The following is a 12,025-nucleotide window of genomic DNA, read 5'->3' on the forward strand; positions in this document are numbered from 1 at the left end:
TTTCAGTCTTTTTCATTTATTTATTTTTTTTGTTTCCTAAATGATGTGAGTCATTCATTTATTTTCCACATTAGTCCACATCACTGGATCTCTCTCCACTCTCTCCGCTGCAGGTTCAGGCGCCTCCACGTACACCCTGGACAGTGGCATTGGCACCTTCCCCCTGCCCGACTGCAGCAGCGGCGCAGCAGGGCGGGGTCTGTCCAAGACGAGGGCCGGGGCCGAGCACCACTCCTCCGGCTCCCCGGGGAGGGCCGGGCGGCGGGCCCGCACCCTGGACAGAGAGCTGACGTCACAGGAGGAGTGCTACGTGCCACACAAACAGCTGATTCCCACCATTCAGTACGGCTCCATGCTGGAGGGAAGAAGCTCGGCCGGCGTCATCCGCGAAGGTGCCGACAAACTGCCCCATTAAAACTAAAAAATTCCCTTTCCTCCATAAAAGAAAAGGCCTTAGAAGACAAAGATTTGAATTTAAAAAAGAATATTTTTGCTTTGCCTGCTGTAGTTAGTAATCTTTCATTTTCTACTGGTGACTCCACCCATCCAGTTTCTGAAATGAAAGATTGAACTTTTAAGTGAAAAGCACAATTGTCAACATAAAGTTTCATGACAGTCCATCTGCTGCATGTTGGAATGTTTCAGTCTGGACCAACCATAAGGCGATAACCCCCTCTAACTGTAATCTCTCCACCTACAGACAAAGAGGCCCATGGAGCGAACATGTTCTCTCCTCGCTCCAAGACTTGGACCTTCCCCAATCTGAAGACTCCGGCAGGACCTGCAGAGGTGTACCTGGCAGTGGAGGAGGAAGAGGAGGAGGCGGTATCCTTCGGCTCACCGTTCAGAGGGGTAGGGATGGTCGTTTGTTTGACTTTCAGAGAGATTCAAGCTCTATTTCAAACAAAGCTAAATTCACGAGTCTGTTGTGTAACTTAAAATAAATTTAGGGCTGGAAAAAAAGGTTTGATAACTTGCTGCCTTTACCAACTAATTTCCTGGAAACTTTCCTCATGATTTTCTAAAAATTAGCTGGTATTCATACAATATAAACATAAATATAATGTACTTCTGAGAAAGGCCTCAACGCAGTCTGGTACTAACTGTAAGAGAGAGTTCATCGTGACTGTTAATAAGTAGCTGCTTGTTATGTTCCTCTTCATTTGGATTCTCCAGGACTTTTCTGTTTAAATTTATGCTCACCTGTAGTTTTCAGATGGAAATTCTTTAAGTTAACTGATAGTTATGAGCAAACTATAAAATTTAACAGACTCAGTGGTTTTTAATTACAAACATATTTTTTACCACAAACAGCTGTAAAATAAAGTGACTCCCTGTGGGACATTTTCTATCCAACCAGCGAATATTGAGTTCTGTTTATGAACTATACAAAATTTCCTACTTTTTTCTTTAGAACTTAAATGTAACAAGCAACTGACACTTTCCCTTATAATTGGTACCAAACTGTTTCATCCTTTTTCAGACAAATCCTTGAAATTTACAGCAAAACAAAACAAGTTTTAGAAAATTCTGAGGAGCGTTTTCAGGGAAATAAGGAAGCCATAAAATAAAGTGTTATCCAACTAATTATACTTGTTTTCTACCTAAATTAATGTGTTTTCTGGATCATTTGATCAACTTGCTGGACAGGAGCATGTTAAAAGGAATTATCTGGGTCACTAATAGACTGAAAATACTTTGCAGGCAGTAGAGATACATTTTTAAATCTGCACTCACATCTTACATAATGTGAAAACACAGAACCACATTCTCCCTTTAGAAATTATTAATCAGCTGAATATTAAAGAATCACAGTTGGATGATTTCTGTAACCTACTTTTGTGTCTTTTTGCACCTGAAGGCGTTACATAAGATGAAACACACGACCTAAATTGTTTCCTACCCCTCTGCGTCCTCCCAGAGCACGAAGGCCGGCGGTCCCTCCTCAAGCAGGGTGGTTGACCCAGGCAGCCTGCCCGTCCCTTCCCAGTCGGGAATGAGCCGCAGGGGAAAGACCCGCACCCCCAGCGTCCCCGAGATGAGCCGGGAGGCTGGGCTGGAGCTGCTCAGGGAGCGGCCGGAGGAAGCCCTCTCCCCGAGCCGCCCTCAGGTCTTGGAGACCCCCGAGTCTCTTAGCGATTCTCTGTACGACAGTCTGTCGTCCTGCGGCAGCCAAGGATGATCCAGCCAAGGAGGGGGGAGGACAGAGAGGACTGGAGAGACAAATATTCATCTAGTCCACAGACAATGAGACCCAGCACCGCTCTGAACACATCTCCTGGCTGGTTGCTGGCTGTACTGTGATGCTGCTGACCCGCCACCGCCTTTGAGGAAAAGAAACTGTGCCCTGTTGATGTCTGCAAAGATTAATCTGGTGACGTCTCATCAGCTGTTTCTCTGTTGCAACTGGAAAGATGGATCGATAGACTCCTCAGGATTTCCAATAAACATGAAGCCAAAAGCCACCCAAGTAATATAGGTTGTTCATTTTTTCACAATCAGACTTGACTGTGGACACTTCTCTTTAACTCATGTATACAGGACTACAAGACGCATGGCCAAGCTAATGATTAGCACAAGACGTTGTCACTCATGGTAGTTGTTGAGCTACTTGTCTTTTGTTTCTCTCATCCTGGTAGACGGATCTTTGTTGAAGCGGTGAAGAGCTGACCAGTTCAATAGCTGACATACTGTACTGTATTAATTCTGTTCTTGACATTTCATCACATAATGTATTGGGGGAAAAAAACATGGAGCTCCTTAAAAAAATATGAATGTTCATGTCTGTGATTCTTAATTGCTAAACTCATGCATCACAATTTTAAATGTATAAACGATTTTATTGATCATGTTGATATTGTTTTGCGACCGAGGAAGGTTGTCAGAATATGTCTGTTTTAAATCATAATACATTTAAAGGTAATATATACCAGCAATAATAACATAGATAAGAGAAATGGCTACACTATTCAATGAATATGTATTTCTATTATTTATTTATTTTAAAATGTACATCATTTGCATTCATCTTTTTTTTGTAATCTTTCTGTGAAAATTGCGGTCTCCTCGCTTAGTAGATTATGTTCATATCTTGTATTTCAACATCTCTGTTGCTGTTTGTTCCCTAGCCAATAGAGGTCCTATGTACCTACTGCCGTTTTTCAACTTTCTAATTAAAATGTTTTGATTTAGTTCTTTGTCATTTCGAGGGTGTGTATTTGGGACAGTAGCATCGTTTACAGGCAGCTGTGGACAGAACATTTACTCAGTCCTTCAGTACAAATTTTAAGGGACTAAGGTAATTTCAGTTTATACTTCTACTCTACCTTTCAGAGAGAAATATTTTACTTTTTACTTCACGACATCTGTCAGCTAAGATTTTACATAGAAAAAATATATATAGAAAATTGAAATTAGCTCTGACTACAAATTTAGTGTGAACAACAACAAATTAGTAATAATCATCCAATAATAATAGTATGACTCAGAGTATTACTTTTAATGCACATTTTGCTAATAGCACACTAGTAATTTACTTTAGTAACATTTCAGGGCTGCAGCTAACAATTATTTTTGCTATTGAATAATCAAACAATTATTGAAATCTATATATAGAGCATTGCTTTTTTTTTGTATGATCAAAACCTAAAAATATTAAATTTACAGGGATGTCACAAAGAAAAGCAGTAAATCTGCACATTTGAGATGCTTGAACCAGAAAATGTGAATATCTGACGACTGACTTATCAATTCATCTAATGGTGGCATCTCTAAACATTTGAAGTTAAAATACTTGTAATTTAGTATTTTAAAAAGGTATTACTACCTCTGCTTATGGGTTCCACTACTTTCACCAGGAAGTGGTAAATATGCTGGGACACACTATCACTTTCTTTCAATACGTTCAACACATTTATTTGAGCAAATGTATCAAATTATTAGTTTCAATTTTACATCAATAAAATAAATTCTTCACAGTATACACTTTCCAAAAAAAACAAAAAAAAAAAAATAGTACTAATGCCAAATTGTAAGGTTAACGTCACATTATTTGGCAAACTAATTCCTAGACAACAGATATTTGGAGAAATTTACAAGGGGAGTGGTGTGAATAACTTGCCTGTTTTTGTTTCAGTTGAAAACAAGGACAGATGGCACGGACTCCTCCACCAGCCAGAATCCAAAATCCAGACCACCGAGTGGCTGTGAGTCCATCTGAGTGAGTTACTGTAAATCATGAGTCTGACAGGCTGTCATGGTTTGTGTCAGTGTCATTACAAGGTTTCACCATCTTTCTCAAAATTTCGGTCACAAAACAAAATTTGTGGAAAAAAAACCCAAAAAAAAACAATTAAGAAGGAAAATTTCTGAAAAAGGGATGTGTTGTCAGAATCATGGGACATCATATCTTGTGACACTCCGCTAAAGAAAAGTACAGAGGAAAACTATAAATAAGCAAAATCAACGAAAGAAATTACATAACTTCAAATGAAACAACGATCATTCTCAGAAGCTCACGACCCACTAAAAGGAGCCTATCATGTAATTAATTTATGGCACTAAATAACAGTAATATAAAAATCCTCATTAAGTGCTGCTCAGCTGCTAAGCCTTCATGAAGCAACGCTTCCCTCTACAGGCCAAGACTGATCACTGCAGCTTTAGTCTACACTCCATTCACAGCCAAGATGGGACTAGCATTAGTGTACCATAAACTTACATTCAACCCCAGTTGTAAGTTTCAAAAATAAATCAAAGGAATTTCAATAATATAAGACCACATAGGAGTTAATTCAAGAAATGAAGACAGAAAGTGAAAAGCACCAAGTGCGCTGCAAATTGTGCCTTTTCTGACAGATTGTTTTTTTTTTTTTTTTCAACTTCTCAAACGTTCTTTACTTCTTTTCCTTCTTCTTGTCCTGAAAAAGGGACAAAAAAAAAAACACAATTAAAAACAGACCGTGTCACTCATAGCAGTTAATCACCATGAAAAAAGACTTTGATCGTATCAAGCCATGCAGACAGATTTAGTTAAACATGCGCTGAGAGTTTTGAGATATCCACCTCTGAAAACTGTCATCACTCCAACGATCCTTGAAGTAAACGTAACAATACAATGTGAAAATACTCCATTACAAGTCTAGAATTCAAAGTTTTACTTAGCAAAATGTACTTAAAGCACCAAAGATAAAAGTACTCGTTCTGACTGATAAATACCTATATATAACATTAGTATAATGTGTATATTGATGCATCAGTGTATAAACACATTTTACCGTTATAGCTGCTCAAAGTGGTGCAATTACTTATTATACAGTTAGTCAGTTTATTCCAGAGCTTTCTTATCTGGGTGTCGGCTTCCTCCAAAGGGCCATAACATAAATCTAAGAGGTTGTGAGATGAGTAACAAAAGAAAGAATAAATAATAATTCTCCCAAACAAATTCAGATTTTTTTTTTTTTTGTCTTTTCTCTACAAAGCAAAAAAAAATTTTGTTAGAGGGTAAATGTCTGTTGAAACTCCTAACAACTCAAACATGATAAGGAGCCACAAGACAGTTGTTTCATGAAATACAATGCAAAAACTTATTGCTTGTTTTTTTTAATGTAAAATCTTGATCTGAAAAATAACTATTAACTGTATTTGTCAAATAAATGTAGTGGAGTAGAAGTATCACATAGCATACATTGGAAATATGCAAATGAGGTAAAACTGAATACAAAGGAGACAAATGAAACTCTTGTTTTCGCTGCACAAAGCAGTTTTTAACAAACAGAAAAAAGTTTCTGAAAAGATATGTTGCTATTGACTTATTCAAATGTTATTTGCTTTGTAATTGTTTTGTGCACCACAAACTAAATTCCACCCGCTGCCACTGTATTGGGGTGGTGGCAAAGTGTCAGATATCTCAAAACTTCAGCAAAGAAAACCAAAAGTATTTGCATGGCTAGATTCTACTAGGGCTAAATGAGAAAATATGTTGTTCTTTGTGATTTGGGTGAGCCAACCATAACAGCATTTACTCTATAGTATTGGTGAAACAACAGTTACTCCTTTCATGTAATTTGTTGAGAGAAATGTAGAGTATGACCAGACTTTAACTTTTAAAACAGAAGAATTGTGCAGTATGCTCAGTACCTTATCGTTCAAGGCAAGAATGACCATCAGCTTCCTGAAGATGGTGACGAAATCCAGGAACAGGTCCACACAGTGCCTTCAAAAAAAAAAAATTATAAAAATGTATATACATACATATACATATACATATACACATATACATATGTATATGTATGTGTATATATGTATATATATATATAAATACACACACACATACACACACACACACACACACACACACACAAAGTTTCTTTCAGAATCATTATGTATTCTTTCTGATAAAAAAAAAAAAAACACTTTCACTTATCATACATCTTTCAGTATCTCTACAACAAAGACTGTAATAGTTTTCCATTTATCTCTTAAGTGCTGAACTTGTGTAACACTTAAACTAAAAAGAACAATGTACCAGTCTTTTTGTAGGAACTGACACTCAGTTGTACATCTCACTACGACAACATGTATTTGCATGATATTTAGTTATGCGCGAATAGACAGGGCCCCAGACAGATGAAAATTCTCACCAGACATAGTCCTTGTCACCGTTCTCTGCCTTCTCAATGATGAGCTGAGTGTCGAACAGCACAAAGCCGCACATGATGAGCAGTCCAAGGTACATGTGTGCCTGTCAGAAGAGATAAAGAAAAAAAACACGTGATTTACACCTCACTGTGGCACACAGCAGATCAAATTTCAAGTAAGGGATATTTAACTACCTTAAACAGCATCAGAGATCCAAAGAACATGTTCATCACAGACATCAGGAACAGAATGGAAAGGCCAGACATCAGTGTGCCTGAGAAGAAAGATAACATACATTCAAGTCAAGTATACCAACTTTTTCTGGAGGAGAAGAAATAATATGATGCTTAATGCATAATGCTGTACAATTACATCATTGCTTATGTAAAATAGCATTTTTCTAAATTATAGAATATAGTATTAGAAGATGGTTGTTACAGTCATGGGCCACAATGAAAAACTGCCTTTACCTCCAAGGAACAGGTAGCTCCTGCGTTTGGCATAGAGGGCGCTGAGAGTGAAGCAAATGAAAATCACAGAGGTTCCCATGAAAGCCGTCACAATGATGCTGAGGAGAAACAAACCAGAAGAAAACACGTTTTCAGTAAATACACACTTTCTTTTCCACCTGTACAGACCCACAGTCAGGTGGCTAGATTCATCACACAACACTGCTCACATTTGTTGTTCAGTTTTAAGATCACTGTTTAAATCACTGTTTAAAGATGGTTATAATGTTTCCTTTAGATTCAGCCAGCTTGTTGGCTGCTTATGTGCACTGAATAACCTTTCACATACCTCGGATTGACAGCGATGACAAAGTCCAGTGTGGGGCCAAGGCCAACACCTGGAGAGGGAGAGGGAAGGCAAACACTGTTTTTAGACTCTTACATGACTGTAAGTTAACGACAGACATGTTCACATGCAAAGGAACATTTTTACGTTTAACACGGCCACAATTTTTGTCTAAAAAAAAAAGTAAGATAACCATGAAAAATGTCCATCCCACTTTCCCACAACACAAGATGATATTTTTAAATGTCTTGTTTTGTCAGAGCAACAAACATCAAGACCAAGTCAAAACGTAGTATATGGCCTGACCGTTGACTCTAACCTTCTCACTCCAAGAGGAAGTTAGAAGCAACAGAATATCTTTGTTATATTGTTGCTCTACCGTCATCAGTTTACCTGTGAGGAAGGCAAATCCTGCGAGGATAGCCAGTCTCTTCCTCTCTGTCTCAGAGTTGTGTGGGGTCATGGCCAGCCAGAACATCATCCCCAGGGAGCCGAGCACAGACAGAACACCGCCCTGAGGACAAGGGCACAAGGTAAACATAAGGGCAGCAACACTGTGGCTTCTAAATACTCATTGTGTTAAATAAGGCTAAATCCCCATCCTAACCACAGAATTATTTTATAGTTGTTTCAATGATACTGCCCAATTTAGAAATGTTCTCCTTTCCTTTTAAAAAAGTACAATATCACAGTAAAAGGTTGAATATTGCTGAAGCATTAGGATTCCAATAAGATGCTAATATAAGAAAGAAAAATTCTGTCTTATCTCAACATCTTACAGTCATTCTGATTCAAACTACGGACCTGTACTTCGACCTGTGGGACTTGTATTATCCTGATAAACTGGATAGTACTAAACTTCACAAAAGACACAGACTTCCAGATTTAACAACTTAACATGCAAAACATGTTATATTAGGTAGACGTATGTATTCTTGTCTGTACTTTCCGTAAGGGCACCATTTACGTCTCATTATGATTGCTATTCCTACATCCTATAAACATACATTGGTGTAACAAGACAATACACTATATCCACATACATACAACAGCATATATGTTGTGTGTCCTTGCATCAACACTCTGTTGTTAGTGTTACCTGAAAGAGGCGTGTGACGACATGGACGTAGGAGCCAGCTGCAGCCACAAACATACAAACTGCCAGGCTGGAGTACACATTCTTCAAGTGCACCTGAGTTGAGTGAGATCTGCAGAAAAAGATTACAATGAACAATGAATGAGAGATGGAAACTTGAGTTCAAGCAGATAAAGTACATGACTGACATACATCATATGACAGTCTGCTACATGCTTACGTACATCTGGGAGAACTTGAAGAGAGCGTCAAAGTTGATGTTGCGGTCAAACACGTTCATGATGGCACCAGGAATTGAGATCTGAAGAAGTTTCTGTTCAACTAATGTCTCCGCTGAACAGAAAGACATATGATTACACTTTAACTGTCTGAATTATATGAAATTCTACAATGATAACTGTGTTATCAGCTCATTTATCAATGATCAGTAGTGGAAAACGACTACATTTACTGATACACTTTACTTATTTATGTCCCTTTTATGATACTCTATCCTTCTACTACATTTCAAAGGGAATTTCTGTACTTTTTAATCTACATTTTCACATATTTTACAGCTATAGTTACTTTTCAAATTAAAGTCTTCCGAACAAAATACATTCTCTGTTCATAAAATATGATACACTGCATCAGTATATCAAAAACATCAATGGCATAACACTGACAGGAGTCATGCTAAATAAAGAGCATGTTTTATTTTATTTTGTTGTTATTATACTGGTACTGCGGTGAGAATATTCACTTTATGCAAATTTATATTTCAACACCTTTTTTTTTTTTTAACCATTAACTTTACTACAATTATGTAACAGCTAAAGCTACTTTTCCGATTGAGATTTTTACAGACAAAACACACGATCGGTTTACAAAAGATGCTAACACTTAAACTGTATAAATATTCTGAATATTGCTTCCACCCAGAATGATACGCCTCATTTTGCAATCTAACATGCGTAGTTCAGTCAGATCAGGGGCTGAAACATTAGCGAAGTTATACAACAGGTTATCGCTAAATGTCACCGTCGGGTTAACGAGCGCACACTCTTGTTTAGCAGGCTAACAAGCGTCCAGACCCGGCTATCATTTTCGTTCTTGGCGTTGTGACTGTTTCCTGGCAGCAAAATGAAACCATGTTCGTTTAAGCCGCAAATAAACGTGTCGTTAGAAATAGGGCCGAACACTTCAGCCACAGTCGGTGAGCCAGTAACTGTATCTGATGCACAACACCATCAAACTAAAAGCTAACGCTGCTCACCAGTTAGCGGCCTGGCTAGCTAGCTAGCTAGCTAGCGTCCGTTCGTCTGTCAACACTATTCGACGTCTTGCTTATTTTTCGGGAAGACAACGTCAATAATACGACACAACGAGAACACAGACACAGCACGCCACCATAATGTACAGACCTCCTGTCTCTCCTCTGCTCCGGGCTGTCTCACTCTCTGACTGTTTTTATTTTTTTGCTAATAAAACAGTACGTGTCAGTCAGCCCACGGCGGCCTGCTGATGTCACCATGGAAACGCCCAGAAAATGACGACACTGAAGTTGGCTTCAGATTCGATGGTTGGAGCATAAACACAGCACAGGTTTCACAAAGCTTGTAAAGTTTGTAAAATGTTGTGTATGATGCTTACAACAATTTTCTTTACTCTTAAGTTGTTTCTTCTTTTGAGTGTAATTCTTATTAGAAAGGAGAATTTTTGTGTTTTGTCACAAACAGAGTAAAATTTGAAACTGTGTCTTTAGCTTCTCTGGGTATGTGATTCACATCTAGTTGTCTGTGGATTTTGTCTGGTTGTGTGGTTGGTGGAAAAACACAGAAATCCTCTTTTTGTGTTTTCAAAAGCATAATCTGGAAAGTGTGTGTTAAACAGTCCTTGTCTGCCTGTTACTCCAGGTTTCATTGTTGTCTAGATGTTCTTTCATAAATAAAATTAAGATTTCACAGCTCTGAAAGTAGGTTTTAACAACGGTAATACTTTAAATAGGATGTAGATCTACATATTTCACAACAATAAGAGGAACAAAAATTATTATTATTATTATTATTGTCAGTTAGAATTAATCTCTAATCTGATGCATCCAATGTGAAGCTAACTTCAGCGTATTGGAAAGTTCCCGAAGATGAAATCGAAAACATGGTGATTCCCCAGGTCCCGAATAGCAATAAATAAACAAGTCGTCTGTTTTATAATTAGTTTAACTCAACGCCAAATGTGTTATTCTGCACAGAAAACCATTGCCTGGCTTTATGCATGCAGTCTATGGTTTATATTCAAAGCTACTTCCTGGTGTCACCGAGTAATGTCCCCGGTACACCTAAAATGGCCGACTCCTAAATTAAGCTGCACCACAAAGTGCTTCAGCAAAGCCGCAGGGTTCCTACACTGAGTCCTTTAAGCTTCAGATTGATGATGAACATATGTTTTAAATATATTATAAGCCAAAATAAATGTAGGGCTGATGCAAATTACAGTGACGGAAAGTAACTAGTACTCAAGTATTACTCAAGTACACTTTTGAGGTACTTGTACTTTAATTGAGTATTTCAATTTCATTGAATTTGTGTTCTGTTTCTAAAATATAATATGTTACATTGTCCATACAGTGCAAATCTTCTTATCAAGTCATGTTGGTCTGCAATTGAGGCCTTAGGTCTGATTTTCTTTAATAAAAGTGAAAAAAGTCTGAGCATAATTCTTGTGCAGCAAGATCATTCTGTTATGTTTCAAGCTAGACACTATTTTTGAGGGGAAAAAAAACATTTAAAGTAAAAACATATTCAGTTGTCATTTTTTACACTCGTTGAAGAAGAAAATAAGAAGAATGAAATCAGTAGAATGTAAGTAAATCTATTCAGAAATGTCTTCATGAGACTGGAGGCTTTCACATCAACACTATACAGAGATGTAAAAATTTGTAAAAAGGTTACACAGAATGCATAAGTAATAGTAAATAGATATGTTTGTGTAATACAACAATCATCATAAGTAAGCTTTTTTAATGCAGGACTTTTACTTATATTTTTCACAATGTGGCACTGTTACATTTCTGAAGTATAGGATCTGAGTATTACGTCCACCACTGGCAAATTGTTACGTTTAAGAGCACGAGATCAGTCCCAATAACACATGGTAGTCAACCAAAAATTAATTTTACACAAATGTATTTAAGTTTTAGGCGTTTAATGTTGGTTATGGAAATTAATGTATGTTAAATTAATATCTGTTAGTACACTGTCAGTGGAGGAAGAAGTATTCAGATATTTTTACTGGGAGTAAAAGTAACAATATCAGAATGTAAACATAACATAGTCTCATATTCTAAATTTTACTTTAGTACAACAGTATTTGCAATGACATGTATCAAAAGTAAAAGTAACCATTGCACTGAATGGCCCTTGTCATGCTTAACCTTAATAATGTTATATAGTAATAATAATTATGGAATGAAATAATTTTATAAACCGTTGAGTAAAATGAAAGTAGCTTATTCAA

The 12,025-nt window shown here is 37.3% G+C and overlaps 2 protein-coding genes across 8 annotated transcripts in view; one reads left to right on the forward strand and one right to left on the reverse strand.

Moving 5' to 3' along the window:
* nckap5l (NCK-associated protein 5-like) overlaps nucleotides 1-3,191 on the forward strand; it is a 38,618-nt gene extending 35,427 nt beyond the window's left edge. For 5 of the 6 annotated variants that reach the window (XM_071477420.1, XM_071477421.1, XM_071477419.1 and 2 more), the window contains 3 exons: nucleotides 114-392; nucleotides 701-852; nucleotides 1,922-3,191. In XM_071477420.1, the coding sequence (XP_071333521.1) occupies nucleotides 114-392; nucleotides 701-852; nucleotides 1,922-2,182 (692 nt within the window). In that variant the 3' untranslated portion in view covers nucleotides 2,183-3,191. Of the gene's footprint in view, nucleotides 1-113; nucleotides 393-700; nucleotides 853-1,861 lie in introns of all 6 variants that reach the window. The other variant, XM_071477423.1, reaches the window with a different exon arrangement.
* Nucleotides 3,192-3,899: 708 nt separating this feature from the next.
* Nucleotides 3,900-10,082, reverse strand: tegt (testis enhanced gene transcript (BAX inhibitor 1)). Of its 2 annotated transcripts, none has more exons than XM_071477433.1 (10): nucleotides 9,934-10,082; nucleotides 8,755-8,863; nucleotides 8,534-8,642; nucleotides 7,828-7,948; nucleotides 7,438-7,486; nucleotides 7,110-7,207; nucleotides 6,834-6,913; nucleotides 6,642-6,742; nucleotides 6,139-6,214; nucleotides 3,900-4,919 (listed from the first exon to the last, which is right to left on the reverse strand). In XM_071477433.1, the coding sequence occupies exons 2-10, from the start codon at nucleotides 8,808-8,810 to the stop codon at nucleotides 4,896-4,898; spliced, it is 714 nt and encodes a 237-aa protein (XP_071333534.1). In that variant the 5' UTR covers nucleotides 8,811-8,863; nucleotides 9,934-10,082; the 3' UTR covers nucleotides 3,900-4,895. The 2 variants fall into 2 exon arrangements, with proteins under 2 accessions (XP_071333534.1, XP_071333535.1); XM_071477434.1 differs by having other exon boundaries at nucleotides 9,786-10,033.
* Nucleotides 10,083-12,025: the final 1,943 nt, after the last annotated feature.

This window comes from Trachinotus anak, unplaced genomic scaffold (assembly GCF_046630095.1).
Source record: "Trachinotus anak isolate AG129_WGS33_773 ecotype Australia unplaced genomic scaffold, CSIRO_AGI_Tana_v1 ptg000004l, whole genome shotgun sequence".
NCBI classification, from domain to species: domain Eukaryota; kingdom Metazoa; phylum Chordata; class Actinopteri; order Carangiformes; family Carangidae; genus Trachinotus; species Trachinotus anak.

Excerpts from the sequence above, each read along its gene's own strand:
- tegt (XM_071477433.1), bottom strand. The coding sequence starts at position 8,810 with ATGAACGTGTTTGACCGCAACATCAACTTTGACGCTCTCTTCAAGTTC. Across the intron at positions 7,208-7,437 it reads GTCATCGCTGTCAATCCGAG|CATCATTGTGACGGCTTTCA; the intron begins GTATGTGAAAGG and ends GTTTCTCCTCAG. Across the intron at positions 6,743-6,833 it reads GATCTCTGATGCTGTTTAAG|GCACACATGTACCTTGGACT; the intron begins GTAGTTAAATAT and ends CTCTTCTGACAG.